Genomic DNA, 19798 nt, shown 5'->3' with positions numbered 1-19798 from the left:
GCCTCCCTGGGTACATTGCTTAACTGCGAACATGTATTACATCTGTGAACTCAGGACTCTATAAGTCCGCATCGATACCGGGCCACCACACGTGGGATCTGGCTATCACTTTCATTATTACGATGCCTTGGTAGGTACTGTGGAGGTCATTGATGAAGGTGTCTCTGCCCTTCTTGGGGACCACTACTCGATTGCTCTACAGAAGGCAGTCTGCCTGTATAGACATTTCATCTTTGGGCCGCTGGAATGGCTTTATCTCTTCCTGCATTTCCACTGGGTCACTGGACCAGCTCCCGTGAAGCACACGGCTTTTGACTAGAGATAATAAAGGGTCCTGGCTTGTCCAGGTTTTGATCTGCCGGGCAGTAACGGGTGATTGCTCACTCTCAAATGCTTCCATAACCATGGCTAGATCTGCGGGCTGTGCCATTCCACCCCCGTGGTGGGCAATGGCAGCCTACTAAGAGCATCGGCGCAGTTTTCTGTGCCTGGCCTGTGGCGGTCGGATGGGATAGTTGTATGTGGACAACATGAGTGCCCATCTCTGGATGCAGGCTGTGCGTTGGTATTTATCGCTTTATTCTCAGAGAACAGGGATATAAATGGCTTTAGCCCAAACAGGTATTGATGCATTTTCTTTAGCCCATAGACACACGCTAACGTTTCTTTTTCAATCATGATGTAGGCTCTCTCAGCCTTAGACAGACTCCTGGATGCATAAGCAACTGGTTGCAGTTTCCCAAAATGTTGCAATACACACCCGACGCCATATGACGATGCATCACATGCTAGTACCAAACGCTTACATGGATCATACAACACAAGCAATTTGTTTGAGCAGAACAATGTTCTCGCTTTTACAAAGGCATTTTCTTGGCTTTTGCCCCAAACCCACTCGTCCCCTTTTCGTAGTAAGATATGTAGTGGTTCTAGCAGTGTGCTGAGACCCGGTAAGAAGTTACCAAAGTGTTTCAAGAGTCCCAGAAATGACCGCAGCTCCGTCACATTCCGTGGCCTCAGTGCGTTCTCGATTGCTTCCGTCTTCGCGTTGGTGGGCCTGATGCTGTCCGCCACAATCCTCCTTCCCAAAAACTCCACTTCACGCTCCAGGAAAATGCACTTCGAGCGTTTTAACCTGAGCCCCATGCGGTTGAGTCGACTAAGAACCTCCTCCAGGTTCTGCAGGTGCTCAACTGTGTTCCGACCTGTGACCAAGATGTCGTCCTGGAAGACCACAGTGTGCGGGACCGACTTCAGTAAATTTTCCATGTTTCTCTGGAATATCGCCGCCGCTAATCAGATTCCAAACATGCATATGTTATAAACAAAGACCTTTGTGCGTGTTGATGCAGGTGAGGGCCTTCGATGATTCCTCCAGTTCCTGCGTCATGTAGGCTGAAGTCAGATCCAGCTTCGTGAACGTCTTTCCACCCGCCAGCGTTGCAAAGAGATCGTCGGCCTTTGGTAGTGGGTATTGGTCCTGCAGGGAGAAACGATTGATAGTTATTTTGTAATCGCCACAGATTCTGATGGTGCCGTCTCCCTTGAGGACTGGGACAATAGGAGTGGCCCACTCGCTGAACTCGATTGGTGAAATGATGCCCTCTCTTTACAGTCAGTCTAGCTCAATCTCTACCCTTTCTCTCATCATGTACGGTACTGCTCTCGCCTTGTGATGGATGGGTTGCGCCCCCATAATTAGGTGGATCTGCACTTTTGCTCCTTGGAATTTCCAGATCTCTGGTTCAAACAGTGAAGGAAATTTGTTTAAGACCTGGACACACAAAGTGTCGTCAGCGGGCGATAGCGCTCGGATGTCGTCCCAGTTCCAGCGTATCTTTCCCAGCCAGCTCCTGCCGAGCAGCGAGGGACCATCACCCGGTACCACCCAGAGTGGTAGCTTGTGCACCACTCCATCATAGGAGACCTTTACCGTTGCACTGCCGATTACAGGAATCAGTTCTTTAGTTTAAGTTCTTAGTTTCTTGTGAACTGGAGTTAAGACTGGCCTTGAGGCCTTGTTGCACCACAACCTTTCGAAGGTTATTTTGCCCATGATGGACTGGCTCGCGCCCATGTCCAGCTCCACTGACACCGGGAGTCCATTTAGTTCAACATTCAGCATTATCGGGGGACAATTCGTGGTGAATGTGTGCATCCCATGTACCTCTGCCTCCTCGGTCTGAGGGTCTGGTTCGTCGTGATCCTCCGTGGATCTGTCCTCCTCTGCAACATGGTGGTTTGCAGTTTTAACAGGCTTTGCAGCTTGCCTGCACACTCATTGGAGGTGTCCCATTGTTCCACAGCCCTTCCAAACGTACTCTTTGAATCAGCATGAATGGAAACGATGATCACCCCCGCAGCGCCAACAAGGTGTTAATGGCCTTGCATTCATCACCCTTGATGGTGGACTCTGAGTCATCTGCGGATGTGCAGCTGCAGGTATGTGTGAACTGCCCTGTATGTTACGATTCAAAAACAACATCACTTTGTTCACAGTACTTGTAGCAGCACTTGTGTGCTGAGAGATTTGCTTTGTATTGTCACTGGTGGCAATGAACGCCTGGGCTATCGCTATGGCCTTACTCAAGGTTGGGATCTCTATCGTCAAAAGTTGACGAAGTATGGTTTCGTGGCCAATGCCAAGTATGAAAAAGTCTCTGAGCATGTGCTCCAAATGTCCTTCAAATTCACAATGTCCTGCAAGGCGTCTTAGCTCGGCGACATAACTCGCCACTTCCTGGCTTTCAAACCTTTTGTAGGTATAGAGCCGATACCTCGCCATCAGAACGCTTTCCTTCGGGTTCAAATGGTCTCGGACCAGCGTGCACAAATCGTCGTACGATTTCTCTGGAGTGAGCAGATTCTTCATGAGGCCATACGTTGTTGCCCCACAGACGGTGAGGAGGATCGCCTTTCATTTGGCAACGCTCTCTTCCCCATCTAGCTCGTTGGCCACGAAGTATTGGTCGAGTCACTCCACAAAAGTTTCCCAATCATCTCCCTCCGAAAATTTCTCCTGGATGTCCACTGTTCTCTGCATCTTTGGGTTCGCTATCTGTATCTTGTCGCCAGTTGTTGTGTATGGAAAAAGAATCAGACTGAACACTGTGAGCTCAAAGTAAAGTGTGACCTTAGTCTTTTATTGCAGGTTTCCAGAGTGCCTCTCCAACCTGTGAAGCCTCCTTAAATACCTGTACTCCCAAGGGATTATGGGATCTCTTGGGACTCCAGGGGATGAGCCCTCTGGTGGCTCTACAGAGTAAATACAAGTCCACATATATAACAATTATCACATTGCTATTTGTGGGACCTTGCTGTGCACAAATTGGCAGCTACATTTCCTACTTGCTTCAGTGACTATGCTTCAAAAAGTACTTCATTAGCTGTAGTGTTTTGGGACGGCCTGAGGACGTGAAAGGCGCTGTATAAATACAAGGTTTTTTAAAACTGTTAAGAAATATAATGGGGGGAAAATTGTGGTTGGAGGCTTCCTTCGGACGAACGTCTCCCAACCAGAAAATGTTTTGCGAAAATACATGGTGGTCACGGGGGCACCTTCGATTGCGGTCGGAGGCCTTCATTCGATGCGCAGCGTACGGGGAGAGGACTTCCCCGTACGTAGGGAAATGCTGGAGTCACGTGGCCTGGACCACCAGTCTCTAGGTAGTATTCTCATTGATAATAATGGGAACTCCATTTGTGCGAGATCGCATTACTATCAATGAGAAAACCCTGCTAAAACAAGAAACACAGCATTATAAATAAAAAAAACTCCTCACATATTTAAAATTACAGTGACTATTTGTCCTAATTCTCGCTTCTGCATGCGTCGGAGAAGCCGACTCAGCCACTCCCCCAGCACAATTTCCACTAACCCTTTTCTACGCATGCACCCTCCCTCCGCTCCCCCCACCCCCAGAGCCAGAACCGACACTGAACACCACGTTGCGTCCATTGTGCAGACTGATCCTCCGATTCATCAGGCCCGCCCCGAGCAGCCCCAACCCTCCGAATCAGAGAAGAGGGAACTCAGGGAAGACGGATCATGTTCTTCCAAACAACTGGTGCGTGCAAGCTCGGTGCATGTTACAAGGGACATCGTTGGGGTGGAGGAAATCCAGAAGTCACGACACTGTTCACTTTATCAACAATAAACCTGTTAACAATCCATTAACAATGCCCCATCTCCTCCATACTCCCCTCATCCCTTCCCCCCATCCCTCCTCGCCTCCCCCTCCCTATCCCCCTTACCCCTCCTCCCTATACCCCTCACCCCTCCATCCCCATCCCCCTCACTTCTCCTCCCTATCGCTCTTCCATATCCCCATCACCCCTCCTCCCTATCCCCTTACCCCTGCACTCTATCCCTCTCACCCCACCTCCCTATTCCCCTCACCCCTCCTCCCTATCCCCCTCACTCCTCCTCCCTATCCCCCTCAACCCCACCACCCTATTCCCCTCACCCCTCCTCCCTATCCCCCTCACCCCTCAACTCTATCCCCCTCAACCCCCCACCCTATCCCCCTCGCCCCTCCTCCCTATCCCCCTCACCCCTCAACTCTATCCCCCTCAACCCCCCCACCCTATCCCCCTCGCCCCTCCTCCCTATCCCGCTCCCCTCTCCACCCTATCCCCCCTAGCCCCTCCACCCTATCCCTTTCGCTCCTCCTCCCTATCCACTTCGCCCCTCCTCCCTATCCCCCTCACCCCTCCATCATATCGCCCTCATCCGCCCACCCTATCCCCCTCGCCCCTCCTCCCTATCTCCATTGCCCCTCCTCCCTATTCCCCTCACCCCTCCTCCCTATCTCTCTCATCTATCCACCCTATCCCCCTCACCCTACCCTATCTACCTCACCCCTCCACCCTATCCCCCTCACCCCTCCACCCTATCTACCTCCTCCCTATCCCCCCCACCACACCCTATCTCCCTCACCCCTCCTCCCTATCCTCCCCACCCATCTCCCTATCCTCCTCATCCTATCCTGCTTACGCCTCCTCCCTATCCCCCTCACCCCACCTCCCTATCCTCCTCACCCCACCCTATTCCCTCACCCCTCCCTATCCCCCTCACCCTACCCTATACCCCTCACCCCTCCACCCTTTCCACCTCGCCCCCAACCTATCCACCTCACCCCACCTCCCTATCTCCCTCAACCCTCCTTCCTAGGCCCCTCACCCACCCGATTCCCTCGCCCTCCCTACCTATCCCCCTCACCCCACCCATCACCCTCAGCCCTCCTCCTCATCCCCCTCACTCCACCACCCTATACTCTACCGTCCCCCCTACCTATCCCTCTCACCTCCTTCCTATCCCCCTCGCCCCATCCTATCCCCCTCACCCCTCCTCCCTATCCCACTCACCCATCCATCCTATCCCCCGCACCCCTCCACCCGATCACGCTCCCGCCCCCTCACACCACCCTATCCCTCTCGCCCATCCTCCCTATCCCCATCACCCCACCTCCGTATCCCCCTCACCCCTCCTCCCTATCCCCCTCACCCCTCCTCCCTATCCACCTTGCCCCTATCTCCCTCACCTCTCCTTCCTAGGCCCCTCACCACACCCGATTCCGTCGCCCTTCCTCCCTATCTCTCAACCCATCCTATCCCCTCACCCCTCCTCCCTATCACCCCCACCCTATCCCCCTTGCCCCTCATCCCTATCTCCCTCCTTATCTCTCACCCCTCCACCCTATACCGCTCACCCCTACCCCCCTCACCCCTCCACATTATCCCCTCACCCCCACATGCTATTTCCCTCATCCCTCCTCCCAATCCCCCTCACCCCTCGTCCCTATTCCTCTCACCGCTCCCCTATCCCCCTCAACCCCCCATCCTATCCCCCTCGCCCCTCCTCCCAATCTCCCTCGCCACTCCACCCTATCCCTCTCACCCCACCCTATCCCTCCTCCGCCCTATCCACCTCACCCCTCCTCCCTGTCCCCCTCACCCCACCCTATCACCCTCATCCCTCCACCTGATCCCCCTCACCCGCCGACCCTATCCCTCTCACCTCCTCATATCCCTCGCCCCTCCTGCCTAGCCCCCTCACCCCACATTATACCCTTTGCCCCTCCTCCCTATCCCCATCACCCCACCCTATCCTCCTCACCCCACTTCCCTACCCCCTCACCCCACCCTCTTATCCTCCTCACCCCACCCTATCTCCCACACCCCTCCCTATCTCCCTCACCCCTCCACCCGATCCCCCTTGCCCCCCCCACCCTATCCCCCTTGCCCCACCTCCCTATCTCCCTCGCCCCTCCTCCCTAGGCCCCTCACCCACCCTATTCCCTCGCCCTTCCTCTCTATCCTCCACCCCTCCTCCCTATACCCCTCCACCCTATAGCCCCACCCCAGCATATACCCCTCGCCCCCCCCTCCCTATCCCCATCATCCACCCTATCCTACTCACCCCTCCTCCCTATCCTCCTCACCCCATCTCTCAATCCTCCTCACCCCTCCTCTCTATCCCCTCACCCCTCCACCCTATCCCCCTCACCCCTCCACGCTATCCCCCTCGCATCCCCACCCTTTCCCCCTCGCCACACCTCCCTATCTCCCTCGCCCCTCCTCCCTAGGCCCTTCACCCCACACTATTCCATCGCCCTTCCTCCCTATCCCCCTCACTGCACCCTATCACCCTCACCCCTCCTTCCTATCACCCTCACTCCACCACCATATCCTCCTCACCCCACCCACCCTTTCCCCCACCCGCCTCTTCACCCACCCTATCTACCTCACCCTATCCCCCTCGCCCCTCCTCCCTATTGCCCTCAACCCACAATATCCCCTCACCCCTATTCCCCTCACCCCCACCCAATCACCCTCACCCCTCCTCCCTATCTCCCACACCCCTCCACCCTATCCTTCTCACCCCTCCACCTTATCCCCCTCAACCCCCCCCATCCTATCCCTCTCCTCCCAATCTCCCTCGTCCCCCCACCCTATACCCCTCACCACCCCTCCCTATCCCCCTCACCCCTCCTCCCTATCTCCCTCGCTCCTCCTCCCTATCCCCCTCGTCACACCAGCCTATCCCACTCACCCTTCCTCCCTATCCCCCTCGCCCCTCCTCTCTAACACCCTCGCTCCTCCTCCCTATACCCGTCATCACTCCTCCCTATCCGCCTCACCCTTCCACCCTATCCCCCTCCCCTCACCCCTGCTCCCTATCCCCCTCACCCCATCCCCTCACCCCTCCTCCCTATCCCTCACCTCTATCACCCTCACCCCATTCCCCTCCTCCCTATCCCCCTCACCCCTCCACTGTATCCCCCTCACCGCTCCGGCCTATCCTCCTCATCCCATCCCCTTCACTCCACCTATCCCCCTCACTCCACCCTATCCCCCTCACCCCTCCTCCCTATCCCACTCACTCCCCACCCTATCCCGCTCGTCCCACCTCTCTATCTCCCTTGCCCCTCCTCCCTAACCCCTTCACCCCACCCTATACCCCTCAACTCTCCTCCCTATCCCCCTCACCCCTAGCCCCTCACCCCACCCTATCCCCCTCACCCCTCCACCCTATTCCCCTCGCCCCTCCTCCCTATCTCTCTCGCCACTCCTCCCTATTCTGCTCACCCCTCCTCCCAATCCCCTTCACCCCTCCTCCCTATTCCCCTCACCGCTCCCCCATCCCCCTCAACCCCCCATCCTATCCCCCTCATCCCTCCTCCCATTCTTCCTCGCCACTCCACCCTAGCCCCTTCACCCCACCCTATCCCTCTCGCTCCTCCGCCCTATGCACCTCACCCCTCCTCCCTATCCCCTTCACCCCAACCTATCACCCTCACCCCTCCACATGATCCCCCTCACCCGCCGACCCTATCCCTCTCACACCGCCATATCCCTCGCCCCTCCTGCCTAGCCCCCTCACCCCACATTATACCCTTTGCCCCTCCTCCCTATCCCCATCACCCCACCCTATCCTATCCTCCTCACCCCACTTCCCTACCTCCTCACCCCACCCTCCTATCCTCCTCACCCCACCCTATCTCCCACACCCCTCCCTAACCCCCTCACCCCACCCTCCTCACCCCAACCTATCTCCCACACCCCTCCCTAGCCCCCTCACCCCTCCACCCTATCCCCCTTGCCTCCCCCACCCTATCCCCCTCGCCCCACCTCCCTAGCTCCCTCGCCCCTCCTCCCTAGGCCCCTCATCCCACCCTTATACCTTGCCCTTCCTCTCTATCCCCCATTCCTCCTCCCTATACCCCTCACCCCACCTCTCAATCCTCATCACCCCTCCTCTCTATCCCCCTCACCGCTCCACCCTATCCCCCTCACCCCTCCATGCTATCCCCCTCGCAAGCACACCCTATCCCCCTCACCACACCTCCCTATCTCCCTCGCCCCTCCTTCCTAGGCCCTTCACCCCATACTATTACATCGCCCTTCCTCTCGATCCCCCTCACCGCACCCTATCACCCTCACCCCTCCTCCCTATCACCCTCACTCCACCACCATATCCTCCTCACCCCCTCCCGCCTCCTCACCCACCCTATCGCCCTCACCCCACCATATCCCCTCACCCCTCCTCCCTATCCCCCTCACCACACCCTATCGCCTCACTACTCCTCCCTAGCCCCCTCACCCTTCCTCCCTATCCCCCTCACGATCACCCTCACCCCTCCTCCCTATCTCCCACACCCCTCCACCCTATCCTCCTCACCCGCCACCTTATCCCCTCAACCCCCCCACCCTATCCCTCTCCTCCCAATCTCCCTCGCCCCCCCACCCTATACCCCTCGCCACCCCTCCCTATCCCCCTCACCCCTCCTCCCTATCCCCCTCGTCCCGCCCTATCTCCCTCGCCCCTCCTCCCTATCCCCCTCGTCACACCAGCCTATTCCACACACCCTTCCTCCCTATCCCCCTCGCCACTCTTCTCTAACACCCTCGCTCCTCCTCCCTATCCCCCTCACCCTTCACTATTCTCATCACTCCTCCCTACCCGCCTCCCCTCACCCCATCCCCTCACCCCTCCTCCCTATCCCCCTCACCCCTCCTCCATATCCCCCTCATCCCTTCTCCCTATCCCCCTCACTCTATCCCACTCCCGCCCCCTCCCTGGTGCAAGGGTCAAGGATGTCTCGGAGTGGGTGCAGGACATTCTGAAAAGGGAGGGTGAACAGCCAGTTGTCGTGGTACATATAGGTACCAACGATATAGGTAAAAAACAGGATGAGGTCCTACGAGACGAATTTAGGGAGCTAGCAGTTAAATTAAAAAACAGGACCTCAAAGGTAGTAATCTCAGGATTGCTACCAGTGCCACGTGCTAGTCAGAGTAGGAATCGCAGGATAGCTCAGATGAATACGCGGCTTGAGCAGTGATGCAGACGGGAGGGATTCAAATTCCTGGGGCATTGGAACCGGTTCTGGGCGAGGTGGGACCAGTACAAACCGGACAGTCTGCACTTAGGCAGGACCGGAACCAATGCCCTAGGGGGAGTGTTTGCGAATGCTGTTCGGGAGGAATTAAACTAATATGGCAGGGGGATGGGAACCTCTGCAGGGAGACAGAGGGAAACAAAATGGAGACAGAAGCAAAGGCTAGAAAGGAGAATAGTAAAAGTGGAGGGCAGAGAAACCCAAGGCAAAAAACAAAAAGGGCCACTTTACAGCAAAATTCTAAAGGGTCGAAGTGTGTTAAAAAGACAAGCCTGAGGCTCTGTGCCTCAATGCGAGGAGTATTCATAATAAGGTGGATGAATTAACTGCACAGATAGCAGTTAAAGGATACGATGTGATTCGCATCACGGAGACATGGCTCCAGGGTGACCAAGGCTGGGAACTCAACATAGAAGGGTATTCAGCATTTAGGAAGATCAGACAGAAAGGAAAAGGAGGCGGGGTGGCGTTGTTGGTTAAAGAGGAAATTAATGCAATTGCAAGGAAGGACATTAGCTTGGATGAGGTAGAATCGGTATGGGTGGAGCTACGGAATACCAAAAGGCAGAAAATGCTAGTGGGAGTTGTGTACAGGCCACCAAATAGTAGTCGTGAGGTTGGGGACAGCATCAAACAGAAAATAAGGGATGTGTGCAATAAAGGTACAGCAGTAATCATGGGCGACTTTAATCTACATATTGATAGGGCTAACCTAACTGGTAGCAATGCAGTGGAGGAGGATTTCCTGGAGTGTATTAGGGATGGTTTTCTAGACCAGTATGTCGAGGAATCAACCAGAGAGCTGGCCATCCTAGACTGGGTGATGTGTAATGAGAAGGGACTAATTAACAATCTTGTTGTGCGAGGCCCCTTGGGGAAGAGTCACCATAATATTAGAATTCTTTATTAAGATGGAAAGTGACAAAGTTAATTCGGAAACTAGGGTCCTAAACTTAAGGAAAGGTAACTTTGATGGTATGAGGTGCAAATTGGCTAGATTAGACTGGCAAATGATACTTAAAGGGTTGATGGTGGATGGGCAATGGCAAACCTTTAAAGATCATATGGACGAACTTCAGCAATTGTACATCCCTGTCTGGAGTAAAAATAAAACGGGGAAGGTAGCTCAACCGTGGCTAACAAAGGAAATTAAGGATAGTATTAATTCCAAAGAAGAGGCATACAAATTAGCTAGAAAAAGCAACCACCCTGAGGACTGGGAGAAATTTAGAATTCAGCAGAGGAGGACAAAGGGTTTTATTAAGAGGGGGAAAATAGAGTGAGAGGAAGTTTGCCGGAGACATAAAAACTGACTGCAAAAGCTTCTATAGATCTGTGAAGAGAAAAAATTAGTGAAGACAAACATAGGTCCCTTGCAGTCAGATTCAGATGAATTTATAATGGGGAACAAAGAAACGGCAGACCAATTGAACACGTACTTGGTTCTGTCTTCTCATAGGAAGACACAAATAATCTTCCGGATGTACTAGGGGACCGAGGGTCTAGTGAGAAGGAGGAACTGAAGGATATCCTTATTAGGCGGGAAATTGTGTTCGGGAAATTGACGGGATTGAAGGCCGATAAATCCCCAGGGCCTGATAGTCTACATCCCAGAGTACTTAAGGAAGTGGCCCAAGAAATAGTGGATGCATTGGTGATAATTTTCCAACAGTCTATCGACTCTGGATCAGTTCCTAACGACTGGAGGGTTGCTAATGTAACACCAATTTTAAAAAAAGGAGAAAACGGGTAATTATAGACCGGTTAGCCTGACACCGGTGGTGGGGAAAATGTTGGAATCAATTATAAAAGATGAAATAGCAGCGCATTTGGAAAGCAGTGACAGGATTGGTGCAAGTCAGCATGGATTTATGAAAGGGAAATCATGCTTGATAAATCTTCGAGAATTTTTTGAGGATGTAACTGGTAGAGTGGACAAGGGGGAACCAGTGGATGTGGTGTATTTGGACTTTCAAAAGACTTTTGACCAGGTCCCACACACGAGATTGGTGTGCAAAATCAAAGCACATGGTATTGGCGGTAATGTACTGACGTGGATAGAGAACTGGTTGGCAGACAGAAAGCAGAGAATCGGGATTAACAGGTCCTTTTCAGAATGGCAAGCAGTGACTAGTGGAGTGCCGCAGGGCTCAGTGCTGGGACCCCATCTCTTTACAATATATATTAATGATTAAGGTGATAGAATTGAGTGTAATATCTCCAAGTTTGCAGATGACACTAAACTGGGTGGCGGTTTGAGCTGTGAGGAGGACGCTAAGAGGCTGCAGGGTGACTTGGACACGTTAGGCGAGTGTGCAAATACATGGCAGATGCAGTATAATGTGGATAAATGTGAGGTTATCCACTTTGGTGGCAAAAACACGAAGGCAGAATATTATCTGAATGGCGGCAGATTAGGAAAAGGGGAGGTGCAGCGAGACCTGGGTGTCATGGTTCATCAGTCATTGAATGTTGGCATGCAGGTACAGCAGACGGTGAAGAAGGCAAATGGTATGTTGGCCTTCATAGCAAGGGGATTTGAGTATAAGCAGGGAAGTCTTGCTGCAGTTGTACAGGGTCTTGGTGAGGCCCCACCTGGAATATTGTGTTCAGTTTTGGTCTCCTAATCTGAGGAAGGACGTTCATGCTATTGAGGGAGTGCAGCAAAGGTTCACCAAACTGATTCCAGGGATGGCTGGACTGACATATGAGGAGAGACTGGATCAACTGGGCCTTTATACACTGGAGTTTAGAAGGATGAGAGGGGATCTCATAGAAACATATAAGATTCTGACTGGACTGAACAGGCTAGATGCGGGAAGAATGTTCCCGATGTTGGGGAAGTCCAGAACCAGGGGACATAGTCTAATGATAAGGGGTAGGCCATTTAGGACTGAGATGAGGAGAAACTTCTTCACTCAGAGAGTTGTTAACCTGTGGAATTCCCTACCGCAGAGAGTTGTTGATGCCAGTTCATTGGATATATTCAAGGGGGAGTTAGATATGACCCTACGGCTAAAGGAATCAAGGGGTATGGAGAGAAAGCAGGAAAGGGTACTGAAGGAATGATCAGCCATGATCTTTGAATAGTGGTGCAGGCTCGAAGGGCCGAATGGCCTACTCCTGCACCTATTTTCTGTTTCACCCCACCCTATCCCCCTCACCCCTCCACAGTATCCCTCACCGTAACCCCCTCGCCGCTCCTCCCTATTTCCCTCACCCCATCCTATCCCCCGCAACCCTCCACCCTATCCCACTAACACCACCCTATCCCCCCCCCCATTGCCTTCTCCCTATCTACCTCACCGTACCTTAACCTCCTCATCCCTGTTCCCTATCCCCCCTCACCCTACCCTATCCCCCTCACCCCTCCATCCTATCCCCCTCTCGTCCTCTCACCCCACCCTATCCCCCTCACCCCTCGACGCTATCCGCCTCACCCCCCCCACCCTATCCCGCTCGCCCCACCTTCCCCCACTACACTATCCCCTTCACCCCCCACCCTCCTCCCGTCATCCCATCTCCCTCACCCCCCCACCCTATGCCCTTCACCCCTCCTCCCTCACCCCACCCTATCCCCTCCTCCCTATTCCCCCACCCACCCTATCCCGCTCACCCCTCCTCCCTATCCCTCACCCCACCCTATCCCTCTCGCGTCTCCTCCCTATCCCCCTCACCCTACCCTATCCCATCCTCCCTATCTCCCTCGCCCGTCCTCCCTATCCCCCTCACCCCACCCTATCCCCCTCAACTCTCCACCCTATCCCCCTCGCCCCCCCCAAAACTATCCCACTCCCAGCCATCACCCACCCTATTCCCCTCACCCCTGCACCCTATCCCTCTCATCCCCCCCAAACCCTATACCCTCTCCTCCCTACCTCCTCCCTATCCCACTCACACCCTTCTCTATCTCCCTCGCCCCTCCTCCCCTCATCCCTCCTCCCTATCCGCCTCACCCCTCCACCTTATCCTCCTCACCCCTCCTCCCTATCCCCCTCACCACTCCTCCCTATCTTCCTCACCCCTCCTCCCTATACCCCTCCACCCTATCCCCCTCATCCGACCCTATCCCCTTCACCCCTCCTCCCTATCTCCCTCGCCCCTCCTCCCCATCCCCTCGCCCCTCCTCCGTCTCCCTTGCTCCACCCTATTCCTCCTCACCCCTATCCCCCTCACCTCTCCACCCTATCCTCCTCGTCACCCCACCTTATTCCCCTCGTCCCTCCTCCCTATCTTCCTCGCCCCACCCTATCCCCCTCACCACTCCTTCGTATCCGCCTCACCCCTCGTCCCTCGTCCCTCTCACCCCTCCACACTATCCTCCTCACTCCTCACTCCTTCCCGCACGAGCCGGTAACCAAAGGGGGCCGCGCGCTTAAGGCAGGCGCTCTGTGTGACGTCAGACCGGGCGGGGGGAGCGCGCGGTGACGCGGTGACGGGCGCGGAGCGAGCCGCGGGCCGGGATGAAGCAGTCGGTGCCCGTGCCGGCGTTCCTCACCAAACTCTGGGCCCTGGTGGAGGACCCCGACACCAATGAGTTTATCTGCTGGAACCAGGTAATTCCCGCCCGGCTTCCCTTCCTCTGCCCTCAGCAGTGATCGGGCCCAGGCTCGGCCCGATGTAACGGCCTCTCCTCGGCCTGGCCTGGCGCTTGTTGTGGGTCCGGGGACCGGGGGAATACAGGGGCCGAGCCCCGGCTGACGGAGCAGCGAGGCCGCCTCAGTTGGCGGCTGGAGTTCATTGTGCAGCAGGCCCCGAGCCCTCGGTAATGTTTCACTTCTTCCCTTCTCACTAGAATGGCCACGGATTCCTGGTCCTGGACGAGCAAAGGTTCGCTAAAGAAATCCTGCCCAAGTACTTCAAACATAACAACATGGCTAGCTTCGTGCGGCAGCTGAATATGTGTGAGTATAAACCCGGGGTTGACCCTCCATTCACTGCTGCTTGTCGATCAGAGCGGCAGATGGGCCTGGCTTCACCAATAACAACATTCCCACAGTGTGCAGGCAAGATGCACATTGACTGCATGTTATTAAAAGACCCAAACTTGCCGTCACACACAGGTTGGAGAGGGGAGGTGGTGACATCTCTTCGTGGATGACTCCCACCCTCCTCTGTAACACTTGGGGCTAGATTTGCGACCGTTTTTTCGCCTGGGCAAAGCGCAAAAACTACTTTTTGGAGGTGGCTAAATGAGTCACACAGCATTTAAAAAAAAAATGTGGGCTATACTATGTCAGCCATTATTCCTGGCTACTGTATTTATATAGCGTTGAGCTGAAAGAAGGCTATTGATGAGCATTTTAAGTGTAATCGAAGAGGTCGCCGACATATGGGGAGGAGGCCTTACCCCCACGAGTTTACATAGAACATCGCCCATACCTACAGCTCTCTGAGGCACAGTGCATTAGAAGGCTGTGTTTCTGAAAAGAGATGGTCAGCTCTTACAGGCAGACCTACAGCCTACCAGTAGTAACAGGACTGCACTGCCCGTTGAGGTGAAGGTGACTGCAGCACTTGCCTTCTGTGCCTCTGGCTCCTTTCAGGCATCAGCAGAGGACATGTGCTCCATCTTGCAGTATGCTACACAATGCTGCATTCGCCAGGTGACTACTGTACACACACAGGATGGCCATGCAGCCACATGCAACATTGTCAAACAGACAATTGGAGTGCTCAAGCAGCGCCTCCGATGCCTGGATCACTCTGGAGGCAGCCTGCAATACTCCCCTCAGCAGGTCGCTGAGTTCAATGTGGTGTGATGTTTGCTACACAACTTAGCCGTCATGAGGGGACAGAATTTGCCAATGGGGACTGCAGGACCACCTGAGGAGAGAGGAGAGGAGCCTGGCGAGGAACCCATGCCACCACCACCACAGGGGAGGCCTTTTGCAGCTTTCGCTATTGCAAAAGCCTTACGTCAGCAGCTCATAATTCAATGCTTTGCTTGAAGAGTGAACGTTTGACTGTTGCCTGGCCACTCTATCCCACCATCTTGACTATTCCCCCTCTTATTCTGCAAATGAGACACTACACAGGAATGGTTAAGGTGAGCAAAAGAATTTAATAAACATTGTAAACTTGTTGAACATAATTTTGAAACTTAAATAAAATTTGACCGTGAGCAGAATTTGTAAACTTTTTAAAAACAACAAAACAACAACCTCTGCACTGAATGTATTTTATCTCCGGCTTCTTCTTCCCCCACCCCCAACCCCCCTCCCCCTCCTCCTCATCCTCGCCCCACTCCCTCACGTCATGACCCTACCCAAGTTGGCACCAAGAGTTCGTGCAGCACGGCAGCCAGAGTCCTGCTGTATTGGGGGGGAGAGACAATGGAGATGTCATGTGTGGATCCACTGGAAAAGCTCGGGGTATGGAAGGCCCGGCTTCTGAATGGCAAGCCTCTTGCTTGGTGTCTCCACTCACAGGTGATGTGGGTCTGGGTGTGACACTGGGGACTGCAGTGTCACAGATGGAGACCATCAATTGCACGTGGGCATTGACAGCCTCGCAAGTTTCGCGGCTCACACTGACAATCTGCGACCCGAGTGCCGTCATATTTGCAGATAGTGTCGCGATGCTTGTGGGAATCCTACCCAATACCTCTAGGAGCTGTTGAGTGAGCTGGACTCTCTCCCTGGACAGTCCCAACATGTCCAGTTCTGCGTCCGCCTAACTCAGCAGACTGGCTTTGCCGACTCGCCCTCCGGAGATGCGGCATACGCGATTCAACCCCGGGAGTGTGCTGCTGCACGTCACTTGTACTTGGGGCCTCGGATGGACAAAAGCCCAAGAATGTTTCATCCTCGGACTTCGGACAAGATGTTGTCCAGAGGAAAAAGAGGTGTCAAGTGCATCGCCCCCCCCCCCCCCCCCCCCCCCCCCCATGCCTCCCGGAGTAGGCTGCTTCGTCAGCTCCTCTCCAAGTTCCTCATCCTCCTCCTCCTTCCCCCCACCCCCTCCTCCCCTGCCCTCATGAAAGCCTGAGGTGGAGGCTCCCATTGAAGAATTTGGCGTGTGCGACCTCCTCACCTGGGAATGAAAACAACAGACGAGTGGTTAGCAGCAGGGGAGAGGGCAGGGTGACAAAAATAAGATCATATAGCACAGGCTCATTTGAAGAACAGTCGCTACTCCATTATATGTAGTCCAGAGACACTGCCTGACATTGTCCCAACCCTAGTTCACAGGCACTACATCACATTGCCCCAGCCCAGCCCGGGGAGTGTGCAGGACTTAGCCTCACTATCGAATGGGGTGGGGTCCGCCCCCCCAGTCCCTGAGGCACCGATCAGACCAGCTACACTCGCCTCGATGTCTGTCTGAAACATGCTTAGGGGTGGACCGCCGCTGCTTCTGATGGTTGTAGAACATCTTTCCCTGCAAAGATGACCATGGGAATGGTTACCAGAGGGCCCATCTGTTCTTGTGGCACACACAGATAGCCACCAAAGCACTTTTACCATTCTGTGTGCATTTAATACAGTCCTCTGTTTAATGGCCCTGGAAGTTGTACGTGGTTCATGAGGAAGACATCGAAGTGCAGCAACATCTTTTAAGATCTCAGAAAGCAATTTTAATAATGTGTAAAGATCATTCATGGCAAATAAGGTGCAACACTAAGCCTACCTTTACGAATAGCATGAGAACAAATCGTGTCAGATTTATAATTTAATAATGGAGTGCATCATTAAAAATATTACTTTAACGACCCTGCAAAGGTCATTACACCTCTTGTGGCACTGTGTGTGGGTCCTTCGGATGGCGTCGATATAGGAGACCTCAGCTATGCTGGTCCAAATTCTACCAAAAACCACTGGGAGGGGTCTACTTGCACCCCTCCTGTTTAATTCTGCCCATCTCCTTACAACAGCAGTGACAAGGGCCTTATTAGCCTCACTGCTGAACTTTCTGGCTCTCTGCCTGCTCCCATCTCCTTCCACCATGAATTAAATCTAAAAATGGCTGATTCAGCCCTGGGTGTACTGCGCATGCACGGGCGCTCTCTGACAACTGACTGGAAGAAGAAAAAAAATTTGCGCATGTGCAGAAGGTATGATTTTTTTTTTTCCGGTTGCAAATTTCGGCTCCGTCGCACAAATTCAGTGTTTCTTGTTCAAGGTCACCTAAATCTTTCTGAACACCAACATTTAAATGTTTCTCACCATTTAAAATATATTCTGTTTTTCTATTCTTCCTACCAAAGTGAATAACCTCATATTTCCCTACATTATACTCCATCTGCCACCTAAATGCCCATTCCCTTAGTCTATCTATATTCCTTTGCTTTGTGTTCTCCTCACAGCTTACGGTCCCACCTAGCTTTGTATCGTCAGCAAACTTGGATACATTGCACTCGGTCCCTTCATATAGGTCATTAATATAGATTGTAAATAGCTGAGGCCCCAGCACTGATCCTTGCGGCACCCCACTAGTAACAGTCTGGCAACCTGAAAAAGACCTGTTTATCCCCACTCTCTGTTTTCTGTCCGTTAACCGATCCTCTATCCATGTTAATACATTACCTCCAACCCCATGATCCCTCAGCTTGTGTCATAACCTTTTATGTGGCACCTTATCGAATGCCTTTTGGAAATCCAAATTAACTACATCCACTGGTTCCCCTTCATCTACCCTGCTAGTTACATCCTCAAAAAACTCTTAATAAATTTGTCAAACATGATAGCCCTTTCATAAAACCATGCTGACTTTGCCTAATCATGTTATGATTTTTTAAATGCCCTGATACCACTTCCTTAACAATGGATTCCAGCATTTTCACGACGACTGATGTCAGACTAATTGGTCTGTAGTTCCCTGTTTTCTCTTTCCCTCCTTTCATTTGCTATCTTACAATCCGCTGGGACCGTTCTAGAATCTAGGGAATTTTGTATGATTAAAACCAATGCATCCACCTCTTTGAGAACCCGAGGATATAGGCCGTCGGATCCAGGGGAATTGTCGGCTTTTAGTTCATTCGTTTCTCTCATACTTTTTCTCTCCTTATATTAATTATATTAAGTTCCTCACCCTCGTTAGACCTTTGGTTCCCCACCATTTTAGTTATGCTTTTTGCATCTTCTACTGTGAAGACAGATACAAAATATTTGTTTAACATTTCAGCCATTTCCTTATTACCCATAATCATTTCTCCTGCCTCAGCTTCTAAGATCAATCTTTAGTTTTGCTACTCTCTTCTTTTTTACATACTTATAGAAGCTCTAACAATTTGTTTTTATTTCTTGCTAGTTTTCTCTCATAGTCTATTTTTTCCCTTTTGATCAATTTTTAGGTCATCCTTTGCTGGTTTCTGAAATGCTCCCAATCCTCAGGCTTACTACTATTCTTCACAACATTATAAGCTGCTTCTTTCAATCAATCCTTCTTTAGTTAATCATGGATGATTCACTTTTTTCCTGTGTAGTTTTTGTTTCTCAATGAATGTATTTTTGTTGAGAATTATGAAATATTTCTTTAAATGCTAGCCACTGCTTATCTACTGCCATACGTTTTAATCTATTTTTCCAATCTACCTTAGCCAACTTGCCCTTCATATCTATGTAATTGGCTTTATTTAAGGTTAGAAACATAGAAAATAGATGCAGGAGTAGGCCATTCGGCCCTTCGAGCCTGCACTGCTATTCAAATAAGATCATGGCTGATCATTCCCTCAGTACCCCTTTCCTGCTTTCTCTCCATACTTCTTGATCCCCTTAGCCGTAAGGGCCATATCTAACTCCCTCTTGAATATATCCAATGAACTGGCATCAACAACTCTGTGCGGCAGGGAATTTCACAGGTTAACAACTCTCTGAGTGAAGAAGTTTCTCCTCATCTCGGTCCTAAATGGCTACCCCTTATCCTAAGACTGTGTTCCCTGGTTCTGGACTTCCCCAACATCGGGAACATTCTACCCACATCTAACCTGTCCCGTCCCATCAGAATCTTGTATGTTTCTATGAGATCCTTCTAAACTCCAATATATAAAGCCCCAGTTGATCTGGTCGCTCCTCATATATCAGTCCAGCCATCCCGGGATTCAGTCTGGTGAACCTTCGCTGCACTCCCTCAATAGCAAGAACGTCCTTTCTCAGATTAGGAGACCAACACTGAACACAATATTCAAGGTGTGCCCTCACCAAGGCCCTGTACAACTGCAGTAAGACCTCCCTGCTCCTATACTCAAATCCTCTCGCTATGAAGGCCAACATGCCATTTGCCGCCTTCATCGCTTGATGTACCTGTATGCCAACTTTCAATGACTGATGTACTATGACACCCAGGTCTCGTTGCACCTCCCCTTTTCCTAGTCTGCCGCCATTCAGATAATCTGCCTTCCTGTTTTTACCACCAAAGTGGATAACCTCACATTTATCTACATTATACCTCAT

General features: G+C 52.5%; 1 protein-coding gene across 1 annotated transcript in view; it reads left to right on the top strand.

Annotated features, from left to right (window-relative positions):
* The first annotated feature begins 13611 nt into the window (after window positions 1-13611).
* The window catches only part of hsf2 (heat shock transcription factor 2), a 54176-nt gene continuing 47989 nt past the window's right edge, over window positions 13612-19798 (top strand). The window contains exons 1-2 of the mRNA XM_070885298.1: window positions 13612-13960; window positions 14200-14308. Coding sequence (XP_070741399.1) covers window positions 13868-13960; window positions 14200-14308 — 202 coding nt within the window. The 5' untranslated portion in view covers window positions 13612-13867. The remainder of the gene's footprint in view (window positions 13961-14199; window positions 14309-19798) is intronic.

This window comes from Pristiophorus japonicus, chromosome 7, assembly GCF_044704955.1.
Source record: "Pristiophorus japonicus isolate sPriJap1 chromosome 7, sPriJap1.hap1, whole genome shotgun sequence".
In the NCBI taxonomy this organism is placed as follows: Eukaryota; Metazoa; Chordata; class Chondrichthyes; family Pristiophoridae; genus Pristiophorus; species Pristiophorus japonicus.
Note: the sequence above shows the minus strand (reverse complement) of the source record. Positions and strands in the feature narration are given on the sequence as shown.